This window comes from Trichoderma gamsii (genome assembly GCF_001481775.2).
Source record: "Trichoderma gamsii strain T6085 chromosome Unknown Scaffold_20.2, whole genome shotgun sequence".
In the NCBI taxonomy this organism is placed as follows: Eukaryota; Fungi; Ascomycota; class Sordariomycetes; order Hypocreales; family Hypocreaceae; genus Trichoderma; species Trichoderma gamsii.
Genome location: NW_020171357.1, coordinates 365,980 through 379,380, shown reverse-complemented (window position 1 = coordinate 379,380; position 13,401 = coordinate 365,980). Strand labels below are relative to the sequence as shown.

General features: G+C 47.5%; 6 protein-coding genes across 6 annotated transcripts; 4 read left to right on the top strand and 2 right to left on the bottom strand.

Annotated features, from left to right (window-relative positions):
• Nucleotides 1-69: 69 nt before the first annotated feature.
• On the top strand, nucleotides 70-1,347 carry TGAM01_v206129 (hypothetical protein; the record flags this gene model as incomplete). Its single annotated transcript, XM_018802621.1, has 4 exons — nucleotides 70-387; nucleotides 449-540; nucleotides 623-1,125; nucleotides 1,211-1,347. 4 exons carry the CDS (start codon nucleotides 70-72, stop codon nucleotides 1,345-1,347), a joined length of 1,050 nt encoding a protein of 349 aa, XP_018664128.1.
• Nucleotides 1,348-3,655: 2,308 nt separating this feature from the next.
• On the top strand, nucleotides 3,656-4,421 carry TGAM01_v206128 (hypothetical protein; the record flags this gene model as incomplete). Its single annotated transcript, XM_018802622.1, has 3 exons — nucleotides 3,656-3,842; nucleotides 3,995-4,127; nucleotides 4,193-4,421. 3 exons carry the CDS (start codon nucleotides 3,656-3,658, stop codon nucleotides 4,419-4,421), a joined length of 549 nt encoding a protein of 182 aa, XP_018664129.1.
• A 1,210-nt stretch (nucleotides 4,422-5,631) lies between these two features.
• On the top strand, nucleotides 5,632-6,299 carry TGAM01_v206127 (hypothetical protein; the record flags this gene model as incomplete). The annotated part of the gene is made up of 2 exons (XM_024549805.1): nucleotides 5,632-5,825; nucleotides 5,900-6,299. The coding sequence occupies 2 exons, from the start codon at nucleotides 5,632-5,634 to the stop codon at nucleotides 6,297-6,299; spliced, it is 594 nt and encodes a 197-aa protein (XP_024405467.1).
• A 1,787-nt stretch (nucleotides 6,300-8,086) lies between these two features.
• On the top strand, nucleotides 8,087-9,985 carry TGAM01_v206126 (phenol 2-monooxygenase; the record flags this gene model as incomplete). The annotated part of the gene is made up of 1 exon (XM_018802624.1): nucleotides 8,087-9,985. The coding sequence occupies one exon, from the start codon at nucleotides 8,087-8,089 to the stop codon at nucleotides 9,983-9,985; it is 1,899 nt and encodes a 632-aa protein (XP_018664131.1).
• A 529-nt stretch (nucleotides 9,986-10,514) lies between these two features.
• Nucleotides 10,515-10,964, bottom strand: TGAM01_v206125 (hypothetical protein; the record flags this gene model as incomplete). The annotated part of the gene is made up of 1 exon (XM_018802625.2): nucleotides 10,515-10,964. One exon carries the CDS (start codon nucleotides 10,962-10,964, stop codon nucleotides 10,515-10,517), a length of 450 nt encoding a protein of 149 aa, XP_018664132.1.
• Nucleotides 10,965-11,748: 784 nt separating this feature from the next.
• TGAM01_v206124 (dihydroflavonol-4-reductase) lies at nucleotides 11,749-12,937 on the bottom strand (the record flags this gene model as incomplete). Its single annotated transcript, XM_024549804.1, has 6 exons — nucleotides 11,749-12,029; nucleotides 12,096-12,261; nucleotides 12,323-12,331; nucleotides 12,392-12,640; nucleotides 12,694-12,778; nucleotides 12,843-12,937. 6 exons carry the CDS (start codon nucleotides 12,935-12,937, stop codon nucleotides 11,749-11,751), a joined length of 885 nt encoding a protein of 294 aa, XP_024405466.1.
• Between the last annotated feature and the right edge of the window lie 464 nt (nucleotides 12,938-13,401).

The window sequence follows — 13,401 nt, the reverse complement described above, 5'->3', positions numbered from 1 at the left end:
AATAAAGTTCGACCATGACCTGAGTGTCAATTCAAGACGGTTACAAACATGACAGTCAGTGCCTGCACCATGTGGCCATCGTTTCTCGCCGTCGCTGCTTTCGCTGGTCTGTCTCTGGCCACATTTGATATCAACCTCTCACCTAATGCCGTGGCCATCTGCTACTCAGTCTGGCACAGTCTCGGCTACACAGGCCTTCAACCACCTGATATTACAGAAATCGAGCAGGGGCAGGGAGCCTTTGCGCCCCAGGGCGCCTGGCACTTTTGGGGTCGTCCGGATGGCGGCTACTATGGCGGAGGCGACCGAGGTGTCCTGGATCGCCATTTCGCCCAGATTTCCGGTGCTGGCATCGACTTTATTGTGATAGATGCAACGAATCTGCAGGTATGCTGCATTGGCTATCATCGTTGGACGAAAGCTTTATGCCTGATACATGACTTTTTAGGGCTATGGAGGGTATGCTACGGGTATATTTACCGAGCCTTCGGACGTGCTTCTAGACGAGATGATACGTCAAAGAGCTGCTGCAAAGACCACGTAAGTGCTTTTGCTATGTTCTCATACGACCAATTCTCCGCCCAGCTCCATCCCGTAATCTGTTTTTAACCATCAACTGCAGGCCCTATGTTGTGTTTTGGGTTGGCACAACGTCTACAAACTCCGATCCCTCGGCAGTTGGCCGTTTCGTCCAAGATCGCTACTACAGTAACACCACCTACTCCGACCTCTGGGTCACCTACGAGGGCAAGCCCTTGCTCCTGACGACAGACTCGCTCCCCAACGAGCTAGCCGGCAACTTCACGATGCGCAAGATGTGGGGCCTCCAGAGCAGCCTCGCGGACGGCGAATGGTCCTTTCTTCAGGATGCCCCTCAAAACGTCGGAACTATGAATGGTATCGCCGAGGAGATCAGCGTATGCGTTGCCAAGCAGGCTACGTATATAAGCAACAAGGCAACGGCGACACCGCGAAAGCAGGGTCAAACGTTTGCTGACCAATGGGCAAGAGCCTTTGAGATCCATCCCAAGGTCGTTATGCTGACGTGGTGGAATGAATGGATGGCACAAAGGCAGGCGGATGATGGAGATGGTAATCCACAGTTTGTCGATGAATACGATTCAGGTGAGTCAGCAAGAGATGTTGGATTTCAGTCATCGCAGATGAAAGCAAAATGAATTGGTATCTGACACATTACCTCCCTTTTCAGAATATTCGCGGGATATTGAGCCGCAGGATCCAGCACAGCCTGAAGGTCATGGAAGCAAGTATCTCGACTGGGCCAGGGAATACATCTCTGCGTATAAAGCTAACAGTCCTCTTCCTACTGGACTGACTGGCTACTAATCAGTAAGATGGATAGAGTCTTTGGTCAGCCAAACGTTAGACGTAATGCAAAAGACGCCCCTTTTTTTGGTCTTACAGTCACGTCGAATCCATAGATCAATCTGTAATGCTTATCTGGTTTGTAGCTAAATAGACCACCATAATAGGAAGCTGCCTAATTGGATGCTAATGAGGTACTGGGCCGTGGCTGTACTTGTGTGTACTTGTGTTTCCACGGGATTAGTGCATAAAAGACAAGTTCCTCGCATACTTGGTGCGCGAATGAGCGCCGAAGCCATCTCCTTTTCCAGATTGGCATCGTCATACATCTCTTGGCCATGATGATCATCATGGCCTTTGTGGCTGCGGTTTCTCGTACTCGTAAGGTCAATAGATAGGACATAATTTGTTCGGGGCATCCAGCGTCTTGACTCTATTGAGGGGACCTTTGCTATTCACAACTGACACTCGGCCTTACTACTAGGCACATGCAACTACCCCAGTCTCTACCAGGTCGTTTGCGTTTGGAGCTGCCGACAGCCGGGAAATCGGTAGCTCCTGAATCTTACAGTAGCCGTTCTACTTAGATGGGAAGACCAGCTGCAGAATTGGGTCTTACAGCCGTGGTGACTACATGTCATGTACCACTTGGGTCTCAATATTGCTGCGAGTATTCCGAAGTCTCAACTAGCGCCGCAAGATCGGCGCTCGGAGCCAACTGCTGCGTGTGCCATCGATCCATGCAACCTTGATGTTCGAAGCGTGGGGCGATGGCAGGCGACAGCAGCGCGACATCCCATCGGGAGGATCTGGCGGGGATCGAGCTAGACCTATGGGTCATCATCAAGCTGGCCTCGGCAAGAAGCATCGCTGAATGCATCTACTGTATCTGCAAGTTTTGCCTCGGCAGTGAGGTATGCAAGGGTGGTTTGTCTGCGGCCATCAACCAGGCAGAATTGGGCGTTGGGCCGGGCCGAGTCGAACTCTTAGATTCTTAGATTCACTTTGCCTCACTCCAATATCGAGATTAAACCAAGCCATCATTGGTACGGATACCTGTACGGTACCGGATTCATTGGTTCTTGTACTTGTAGTTTCTGTGCGCTCTCGTCGGGCGCGGAAGGCTTTGCGGAGCTCTACACGCCCACCGTTGCTATTGTCACGGGGAGTATGCATAGAGCAATCTTCAATCTTCTCTCGATTTACGCTACATGTGGGGAAGAAAACAACACGCCGGCCCGCATCTTGCTCATCGTAGTCGCTATTTGTTATCAACGGGATACACAAAGATGGGATAGAATCCTTCAGATGTCTGGTCCACTGTATATGGAGCCGAAAGCTTGTATGAAAAGCTAATCTAGGCCCCTGAGATCGCACTTACTTTCCTATTTTGCGCTAGCAACTTCCAGTTCTATAAGCGGCGCGGCGGGCTTTGCACGGTAGCGACGCCGATCTTTGTTGCAACACTCGGATTGGCCAATTGGAGCATGGCATAGAGGGTTACAAGGAGCCTTGTGTTATAGTACAAGGGGAACGCCCCATAGGCCGAAATGAAGGAGCTAAAATTGCTGAGGAATACAAGATACAGAGCATTGTAGCCAAGCTGGAAGAAGCCTAGGAGCGTAGCATTGTTCGAGGAATGCTCATTGCAATAGGAAGGAAGAAAGGCTGTATTCCAAATATCCTTTACCGATATTAGAAGCGAACGAATGAAACGATCCAGAATATGGGCAGAGCGTATGTAGCGGATTTTCCGTAACTAGATCGGGCAAAGAAGCCGAACTTTGGTTACGATGTGGGTAATGATTTGACAACAAGATGAGGCTAGCATTATGGTTGTACCTGAACTGCCTTGTTTGTTTGTTTGCTGTGCTTTGCTTGAATATTGACGACCAATGAGAATCAAGTCCAGATACACAAATGCTCATCTGGCTAATAGGTCGGTAGGAGCCAGTTGCCGTCTTAATCACTTCCACATGGTCTTGTTCCTTCGAGACCGGCATAGCTAGACAGCGAGCTTATCAGCCAAGAGCCAGGGGTGTTGACCTCTGTTCACTACGTTTCTCGTGACGGAGCATTTGAGGCAGCAAAACAAACGTCCGCTTCTGGTTATTTCGGATATTCCGATTGAATCAGCAAGGCGTGCTGGGATTGACCAGGTGATACGGAATTCCGCCGATCTCAACGGAGAACGTGGCTACGTTATTTCTGGTGTAGTGGGTTCGACAGCGGCCTTGTAACCTAATATAAAAAGAAATGGTAGCCGGCCATGTTCCTTGACATATCATCGTCAGACCGACATTGATTCTTCTTCAAAATATCGTCAAAAATGCAATATCTCAGTCTGGTCCTTGCTCTAGCGGTGGCAGCCTCGGCCGCTTCTGGTGACCGTGGTTCATACACGGTGCCTGGTCTTGGCAGCCGCAAACAGGCCATTCTCAATGCCGGTGGCAACACTCTGGATCTTGCCATCGCCATGCTTGAGACAGAGCGAATGTCCACAGACTACACATACGGTATGTTTAGTCATGTTGAACCTGGGTTTGGTCTACGTTCCAGCAGAAAAGAAGACAGGTCCAACTTGTCAGCTGGTCCCTACAACCATCACTTGGCCCAGCGGTTCAGTGAACCTGCACATCCAAAGTTGATTGCTGACCCTGAGTTGAAGGTGATGGGAAGACCGGAGATTCGGCCAACTTTGGACTCTTTAAGCAGAATTGGGGTATGCTTCGCGTATGCGCGTCTCGTGCTGGCTTCGCCGGTCAGGATGCAAGCCAATGGAACAACGGTGCCAGATTAAAGTCAGTATATTTTGACCTAGAGACCTCCCGTTTACACTTGCTGACTGAAAATATCTATCTCCTAGCTCCGACATTTACGCTGATGTTGCCTCAAGATGGGATTGTCAAAACTACTACGGCTACGACAAGTGGTTTGCTGGCCACCGAGATGGTGCCTCCGGCTTAGCTAACCCGAATACGGCTGACATTAACTTTTACAAACAGTCTGTCCAGTGGATTCAGAGCCAGATTGACTCCAATTCACAGTACAGTAGTGACGATACGCGGTTCTGGGTTGATGTTACGCCTATTTGAGCTTTTCAGCATCAAGTTTAAGCTGAAGGACTGTGGAAGCTGGCAAATGAAGCATCAGTCATTTCTGGGAGATAGTTTACGACCATGTGCTAGCGTATTGTGCATGTCCGTATCGTTTCAGAAATAGGACAGAAATAAAGCTGACGTTGAACTTGAATTATTATGGAGAGGCTCATGATAATGACCTCTATTTACTATAAATTTACTATAAATGCTGCTATGTGAAATATAATGGACCCCGGATGGTGTTATCCACAACAGCGCAAAAACAGGAAACATGCGGCGAACGCCGAAAATGCTCAAGTGAATGTGAAGATTAAAGATTACAGACATGCTTCTCATAATTGTACTGGAAGACTTGATCCTGAACTACTTACCCCTGATCAATGTAAGCAAAAATAGGAAGATCTGCACCATGTCCACTATGACGGTGGGGCAAGGGAGCCGAACTAGTGAGACATTGCCGTGCAAATCTAGATTTCTATCCGCGCAAATAGGAATACTCTTTGTCAGGTACTTGCTTACTCCACGCCCCCTTGTTGGGTACATGTACCAACTGGGCCAACGCAAGCCATGGCGGCTGCAGAAGCTTTACCCTTTCGAATTCGGATGATCATCAACCGATTTGTTTCCGGCATGGACAACATGGTGGCTTCTCGGAAATCCCATTGAACTACTACTTGTAGATGTATCAACTGCAAAGATTACAACGTCAGATCTGCAAGGCTTTTCCCCGAGGCACCGACAATCCGAACATGGTCTAGCCTGTTAACCACCCCTTGAGAAAAACATCAAGTGCAATATATAGACCCCGTGGTCTGAATAGTAAGTTTTCTTCATGCCTCGGAGGTCGAACAGGGCCCAAGAAAATAGTTATGCCGACTCCTTGGACTGGCTCGAGACGTCTGTAAATGGCAGCCAAAGCGCTCAGATCCTTGGTTGTCTAGCTAGTTTAATAAAACAGCTTTTGCCTGTATTAAAAATTAAAATAATACACCCGATATACTATGTCATGAATTTAATTACCTCGTGATTCTAGCCAGTCTGGGAAATTATGGAATCCATGCTATTCAGTGATTGACATTCATTCATGTATATAACCTACGAAGCGGCCTCTACCCAATCTTTTGTAACTTCAACGCTGCAAAAGCACTTGATTTAGTCATCTATTTCGTTTCTCTATATTCATAGTCTTGCACCAGCTATAAACATGATCACCTCTCTGTTTATCTTGCCTTTGATTCTGAGCGCTGCTTCCGCGTTCAAGGCTACAACTACCGCAAGTATCTCGTGTTGTGAGATTCTACTGAACTTGCAGCTGACAAGAAGTTCTAGCATTATTATGACGGGCAGGAGGGTGCTTGCGGATGTGGCTCGAACTCTGGGGGCGCAGCGTCTTGGCAGGTAAGATGATAGTCCTGACTAGACCACGATGATAACTTCAACAATCTAACTCCATCTCTATAGCTTGGAATTAGCAGCGGAGTCTACACAGCTGCCGGCTCTCAGGCTCTCTACGATACTGCAGGCGCTTCATGGTGCGGCGCGGGTTGCGGCAAATGCTATCAATTGACCTCAACAGGAGAGGCGCCTTGCTCCACCTGCGGCACAGGCGGTGTTGCTGGCCAGAGCATCATCGTCATGGTCACAAACCTCTGCCCCAACGATGGAAATGCGCAGTGGTGCCCAACAGTCGGCGGTACCAACCAGTACGGCTACAGCTACCACTTTGACATTATGGCACAGAACCAGGTATTTGGAGACAACGTGGTTGTTGATTTCGAGCCTGTCGCCTGCCCGGGTCAGGCTACTTCTGACTGGGAAACCTGTGCCTGTATTAATACGCAAGAGACGGATACCACGCCTGTTGGTCTATAGGCGATCCTGTGGTCACCTGCTTTTGGCAGGTCAACGATACCGGCAGTGGCTGGACAGGTCCTACGACTCGCTAGCCTCAAGCTTCCTGTAAGGTTTGAAATCAATGGTACTCCGAGCGATAGGCGTGTATTTGTTTCGGCCTTGTGTAACAAAGCAGTATGGAGCCAGCATTATTGTCTATAAGCTAGTTCTAGTAGGTTTGGACTGGGCTCGAAAAACCAATATAGCCTTAAGCCATAGGGCGAATAATCTCTCTGGAGAGAACTGATTGCGCCTCATAACCATTGTCAGATTTGAGTTGGGAACTATACTATGATTCTAATATCAATACATGTACTTAACGGCCAATTGACATAGCAAGCAAGAGATGCTATTACGACTTGAAGATCGCTAGTGGGATTCCCAACTCGCAAAGTCCGAGTTAGAACAACGTAGTCCAACAGAATGGTACAAGTTTCGATGTCATTCCGGCCTGATCCTTGTGACTATCCCTCCTCTTCGTTTCATCGCTATCTACTAGCACAGAGTGAAAGCTACCCATTTTCCCACAAGACGGACGTGTTAGAGTGAGAGTGTGTGTGCTTACCCCATGTACCCGAGATGAGTGTCCCAACTCGCCACATGCGATAGTGTTGCAATTTCCCCATACATGTCATATAGTAAACAGTCAGCATCCCGGAAATCCAATCTCTTTCTGGATCTCTTTTCTAGACATTTCTATAGTTTAGAAATGTAACCATAAACTCATCAGCGGTGCAATTTGGCAGCTGCTGGCTGTAGCACTTGTACAGATAAATCAGGACTAGCAATATCGGGCTAATCGGAGGTTGACGACGCACTCATCAACTCGCTCGCCGGAACGTCATCTGTCATCTCTGATGCCGGCAAGATACATATCAAACTCCTTCTTATCTTCATTTGTATCAAGAGTGTACATTATAACGCGTGCATGCACTGTACTGTGGAGTTCGTCCCGACTTCTGTTGACCCACCGTAATTCGAAAACAGAAGGGCTTAACTCGGATATCGTCCCCCAACCTTACAAACATTCCCAAACCCGACAATAATGTACAGTATACGTTCCGCTTACCAATTCTCTCTCTATTATCTTATTCACCGCACAAGTCGGGCTCGGTTCGCACGAGTAACCCGCAGTTAGTTCTCAGAGACACACATCCAGCACACCCAACCAAAACCAACGAAAACACATTTTGATGGCTCCACGGTATTTGGGTTTATGATACTATTGGTTTTATTTCTGGTTAGAGATGAATTACGTTCTATAAGGTTATCTTCAGAGTTGTTTTGATAGTGAAAAGTGCTCAAATTTGCGCACACGTCGATTCGTTTTATAGGTTGCAGCTCTTCAGATCGGATGGTCACTAGGATCTGCTTCCTTCAACCTTTACCTCCATCAAGCCTCCGTCGGAACAATCTGGTGACCTCTGATGCGACAAACGTCCGAGACACGCATATTCTGTCAGATTAATCGATCCGTGCTTTAGAAGTTGCTCGGCGCCAGTTTGTGTAAGTGCAACAAGAAGGATCAACATATGTCAAAGTAAGGATTTGTAAGCGGGCTTCGGGGTGGTTCTCAGGCCGTCAGACACGATCTTCCGAACAGAGCCCATTGCTATAGCTCTCGAGATGCCCCTGTGTTGATCCAAAAACAAGTATAAAGGAAGCGCAGTAGAACAGGTCCAACATGCTTTAGACAGATTATCAGGCCTTTTCAGAGAATACTCACCATTATTAAGATCTAACTTTAAACACTCTACTCGTCAACCATGACCGACTCATACACAGACGTTCTCATTATAGGAGCTGGGCCTGCAGGTCTAATGGCAAGCTTGTATTTATCAGAACTCGGCGTCAACCATCGCATTATTGACAAGTTGGGGACTCGAGCTCTCAATGGACGTGCTGATGGCTTCCAAGTCAGAACCGTTGAGATATGGGACAGCTTCAACATGGCTCACCTTCTTGAAAACCACGGTAACCATTTCCGTGAATGGGTACTATGGACAGGTGAAAAAGAAATCTCTCGTCAACGAGTAGAAACGTCAATCGGAGAAGAGGTTTCCCACAAGAATACAGGCACATTCCATCAAGGATTCATCGAAGCCTCTTTAATCTCAGGCATTCGAAAACGTGGTGGAACAGTGGAAAGAGGAATCAAAGCAACATCCATGAGCATATCTGAAGCAGATCACCCAACAGCCATCACTGTGAAGCACTTGCATGCTACTGAGATGGACCAGTGGCATGTAGGAGCTCACTTCAAGCACGATGACGGAACATTGGAATCTCAGAAAGGAACAATTGATGCCTTTGGCGACGACCCGCAGGACATAGTACCATCTACGAATCAACAAGGCACTCAGGAAACTATCCACGCTAAATACGTGATTGGTGCTGATGGTGGCCGTTCCTGGCTTCGAAACGAGCTTGGTTTCCGAATGAATGGCGCCAACACGAACTCGGTTTGGGGAGTCATTGATATCATTGCCTTGACAGACTTTCCAGACATCCGAAAGATCTGCACAATTCTTTCCTCCCACGGCACAGTCTTGATTGTCCCTCGAGAGCATGGTTTTACCAGGCTATATGTTCAACTACCAGATGAAGATCCCGCAACGGAATCTTCATCGAACAACACCACCATGCTTGAGAAGATGTTAGCCACGGCTCAGCAGATATTTGCACCCTACAGTATGGACTACAAAATTTGTGACTGGTGGACAGTATACAAAGTCGGTCATAGAATAGCGGATCACTTCTCCTATGACAATCGTATCTTCCTTGCAGGCGATGCAGTCCACACCCATACGCCAAAGGGAGGGCAAGGTATGAACGTCTCCCAACAGGATGCTTACAATCTTGCCTGGAAAATCGCCGGAGTCTTACGGGGACAGCTAAAGCCAGAAGTCCTCTCAACTTATGAATCAGAACGTCAACCAATAGCCAAAGAACTAGTCGATCTTGATGGAGCGCTATCTGATGTACTCACTTCACGATCGCAAGTCCCAGAAAGTCAAGTCAAGGATGTCTACGATCGTCTAAGATATTTCGGAAGTGGTACCAATGCCAAGTATGGCCCTAGTCCAATCGTTGCCGAGCATGTTGACAAAGTCGCAACCAACATCATATGCGGAGCACGGTTACCAAACGCCTACATCTACAACCTAGCTAGTGGCAGAAGACTGGCATCACAGTCTTTACTAAAGTCAGATGGCTCATGGTATCTCTTCGTTCTCGCTGGCGATATTACATCAAGTCAACAGCTTGCTAGAGTCAACGGACTCGGAACCTACTTATCTACCTTGTCGCACAAATTTCCACACCTATCATCACGAAAGATGACTCAAGCGTTCATGCGTATCTTGCTATGCGCAGTGAGCTCCGACTTCAAGGCACACGACTTGAATTCTGTTTACTTCCCAATGGACACGGTGCGAGGTCACGACTACAATACCGTCTTTGGCGATCAACCGGACAAAGGCGCATATGGGAGGAAACTGGAGCACTCAATAGAGGCAGAGGGTACACACAAGCTCTATGGTGTTGATCAGCAGGTAGGAGCTATGCTTCTCATTCGACCCGATCAAACTGTTGCGTGGAAAGGATCCCTGGACAACGTTAGCGGTCTCGGAGAGAGGCTACTCAATTTCATGAGAGTAGACTGAATTGTTTCAAACTTGTAACCACGATCAGTTACCTCTATTGTAACTCTAAAAAGCAAGTATTAATACAAAAATTGAAATTCTAAAAATTCCTTATTCATATAATATTAGAGTAAGTGCTGTAACGATTCCTTATGCCGTTAAGCTTAAGCCATACAGGGCAAAAGATAGAGCCGATATTATTGTAGCAATTACTGTTATTCATCTGCATGTCACCAATGCGTCGCACGAGAGTAAGAAACCTCCTGAGCAAACAACTTTGATGTCGAAATGAAGATATCCAAGGGCAATTCCTTCTCGCAATGGTAGCACAGACAAAGGACTTATCCAGCCGCTAGAATATGCCTTCGCTACGGAGCATATATCAGGTCTCAAGATATCTATCTATAGCAGAACACCGCTTGCTCTGGCAGGGTTTCATAAACATGCGAAGTTATCGATTTTGTCTTGAAAAACGACGAAACAGGATACAATATTGAGGTACCTAATCAAACTTTCCCACGCTATTCAGCTATTTCATGAGTGACACTCTTTACAAACATACACCACTGCAATCAGCACCTCCATGAAGGGGATCACACCCATCCAACTGATCATAGCAATACAATCCCTCAGGACATCTGAATCCCGCAAACCCCCCGCAATAGTGCGCCTCCTTCGGGGCGCATATTCCAGGCGCATCGCACGCCATGCCGCAGTTGGGCGGCAGTCGAGGATCATCCTGGCACACATGATTGTTATCGCAGTTGTGTGGTCGCGGCGTGAAGCCCCCGCAGGAATCATATTTGTTCTTGAACTGGCAGTGGCCGGCACATCTGTTGAGTTCACGGCAGTAAGGGTTGTCGGGGACGCATTTCATGTCCGAGGGACAGGGGGCGATTCTGAAGCCGCAGGCACGGCCAAGTTGGTTTTGTGCTGGAGTGATGGTTTGTGCTGCGGCGAAGGAGGCAGTGATGACGAGAAGGATGGATTTGAAAAGCATTATAACGGCTGTTGATTATTGTTTGTAGAATAGATGTGTGGTTTTAGCCAAGTTATTCTTGTGAATTTAATCATTAATGGGTTGAGAGTTGATTCAACATCTTATATATATTCGAAGGTGATTGTCTGTTGTATGATAAATGAGCTGCCTGCGATGATCCGAGACAGCATTCCACGACACTGTCCATGTGTCGTACAATTTCCGCATCTGTCGCGTGGCGGTCTGCGCAAATCCCATTTGTGAGACATGACAAACAATTCCTTGCAGAGAGCCGTTTATTACTTCTCACGGACTGCTTGATGGACAGGGCCACGTAGTTGGAACGATGCAAGGGGTATGACAAAGTACGTAATGTATGTCAGATGGCGCTTTAAGCTTACTTGTAGACTTACAAGTAGGATTTTAGACCTGCATGAGTCGGAGGATGGGACTTATCGGATGTGTCAAAGTACGAGGATATAAGGATTGCGGGCATGCGGCGGGCTTGGCAAAGGAGCTGGCGCAACTGGTGATGACTTGAAAGCCTCGGAGACTTGCTGGATGGATTTGCGGGGTTGAATCTAGACTGCTGAGAGGTATGTGCTTTTGTAATTGAACAATTCATTGGCCACTGCGTCCATGATCTTGGCGTTGAGTAGTAGTAGTAGAATAGTAGCAGCGGCTTGTGAGCTCACGGATATAAAATCGGCCGCAAGAAACGGTTTAAATAAAACCATGATGTCTATAGGAAGTCTAATCTATGGCATAAAGAATGTTCTTGGCTCTAAAAATAGCCCTCCTCTCCCTACTTCTGAAGCGCCAACAAGCTGTTAACCATATCCACGATAGTGTCCTGCAGGGGCCTGAACTTGATACCCAGCTCAGTGACAGCCTTGGTAGTGTCGACCTTGTAGACGGGTGGAAGAGCAGCTCCGGTGTCGCCCTTGGGCGTCTTGTTCTGCAGCTCAGGGAACTTGTCGCGGATGATGTCGCAAATCAGCTGGTAGCTGTATGCGGAGTTGGCAATTAGGTATCGCTGGCCGGCGGCCTGTGGCTTCTCGAAGGCCAGAACGTGAGCTTCAGCGACTGTAGTGTTGTTGTTAGCGGTGCTGTAGAGATCTTAGATAAAGATGAAGACACACCATCGCGGACATCGGCGAATGCCCAGAAAGAAGTATCGGGAACAGCCTTCTCCGAGCCGTTTTATAAGTCTGTAGATATCTCCTGCAGAGGTATTGAGCGCATTAACGCCGCTGACAGCGTGAGCGACCGGTCCGTAGACCATGGGAGGGCAGAGAGTTGCCACAGTAAAGTTGGGCTGTAAATAGGAAGCCATTAGTCAGTTGATATAATCAGAAAGTTGGTGCTGATGGGCTCACCTTCTTCTTCTTGACGTAATCAAATGCGGCACGCTAAGCAAAGGTCTTTGAGGCGAGATATGCCATCACGGGGCTGCTGTTGGCCTGCTCGATAGTCAAAGGATTCCAGTTGGCCTCTGCGTAAGACATATCCGGGGCGTTGGCCCTGTGTGGGGTCCAAGACCGAGGCGAAGAAGATGTAATGATAATTCTGGAGACAGCCGAGTTGTATTTTTGGACAGCCTCTAGGATACCGGTGGTGCCGCTGATGGCAGGCTGCAAAAGCTCGGTGTCAAAGTCGGTGGCATTGAAGATGACAGGAGAGGCTGTGTGAATGACCTATATACTGAAAGATATTAGCACACTCTCTCTTCAAGTGTCTAGTGGTTAACGTTGGTAAGTCTACTTGCACCGTCAACTCCCTTGACAGCCTCGTCAAATGCATTGGGGGCAGCAATGTCGGGAACAATAGCAATGCTGAGCTGCTCAGAGTACTTTGCGTGCGTCTTGAGAACTTCGGCTGCGTCTTTTCAGAGCGCACAGTTCCGCGAATATTGTATCCCTTTTTGAGGAAAGCTCAATGACGTGGGCGGCAATGAAGCCTGAAGCACCGGTGATGAGGACAGTCTGGGCCATGTTTTTTTTTATTTTTTATGAGAATAGTGTTTATGAAAAACGATTTAAAGAAGTATGAAGATGTTGCTGAAGGTGTGCTTGTGATATTGCTGTGATGCTTTTGCATGCTGATGCTGACATCTAAAACTTTCCATATCTTCATCTTTGAAGTTTCTCTTTATAGAGTTGATGAGCTCCTCACTGCGCAGTCTGTTTATTAGCTATACACTATTTTTCATGAAGTTGATGTTTTCACGAGGCGTTTCGTAAACCCCAAAAAATGTAAGCGCTCAAAGTTCATCGCCATGGCTGATAAATCGGCCCATCTTTGTCGGCATCTCAGGCATGATGCCATTCTAAGAACATCTACTTGAGTATTGAGACCATAGTTGAGAAGAAAGAGTTGTAAACGCCGACAACATTTGTAAGCCTTTGTATTGTATGCATGTCTCCACTTTCTGTCTTCTCAAAAACCGACAACTCTC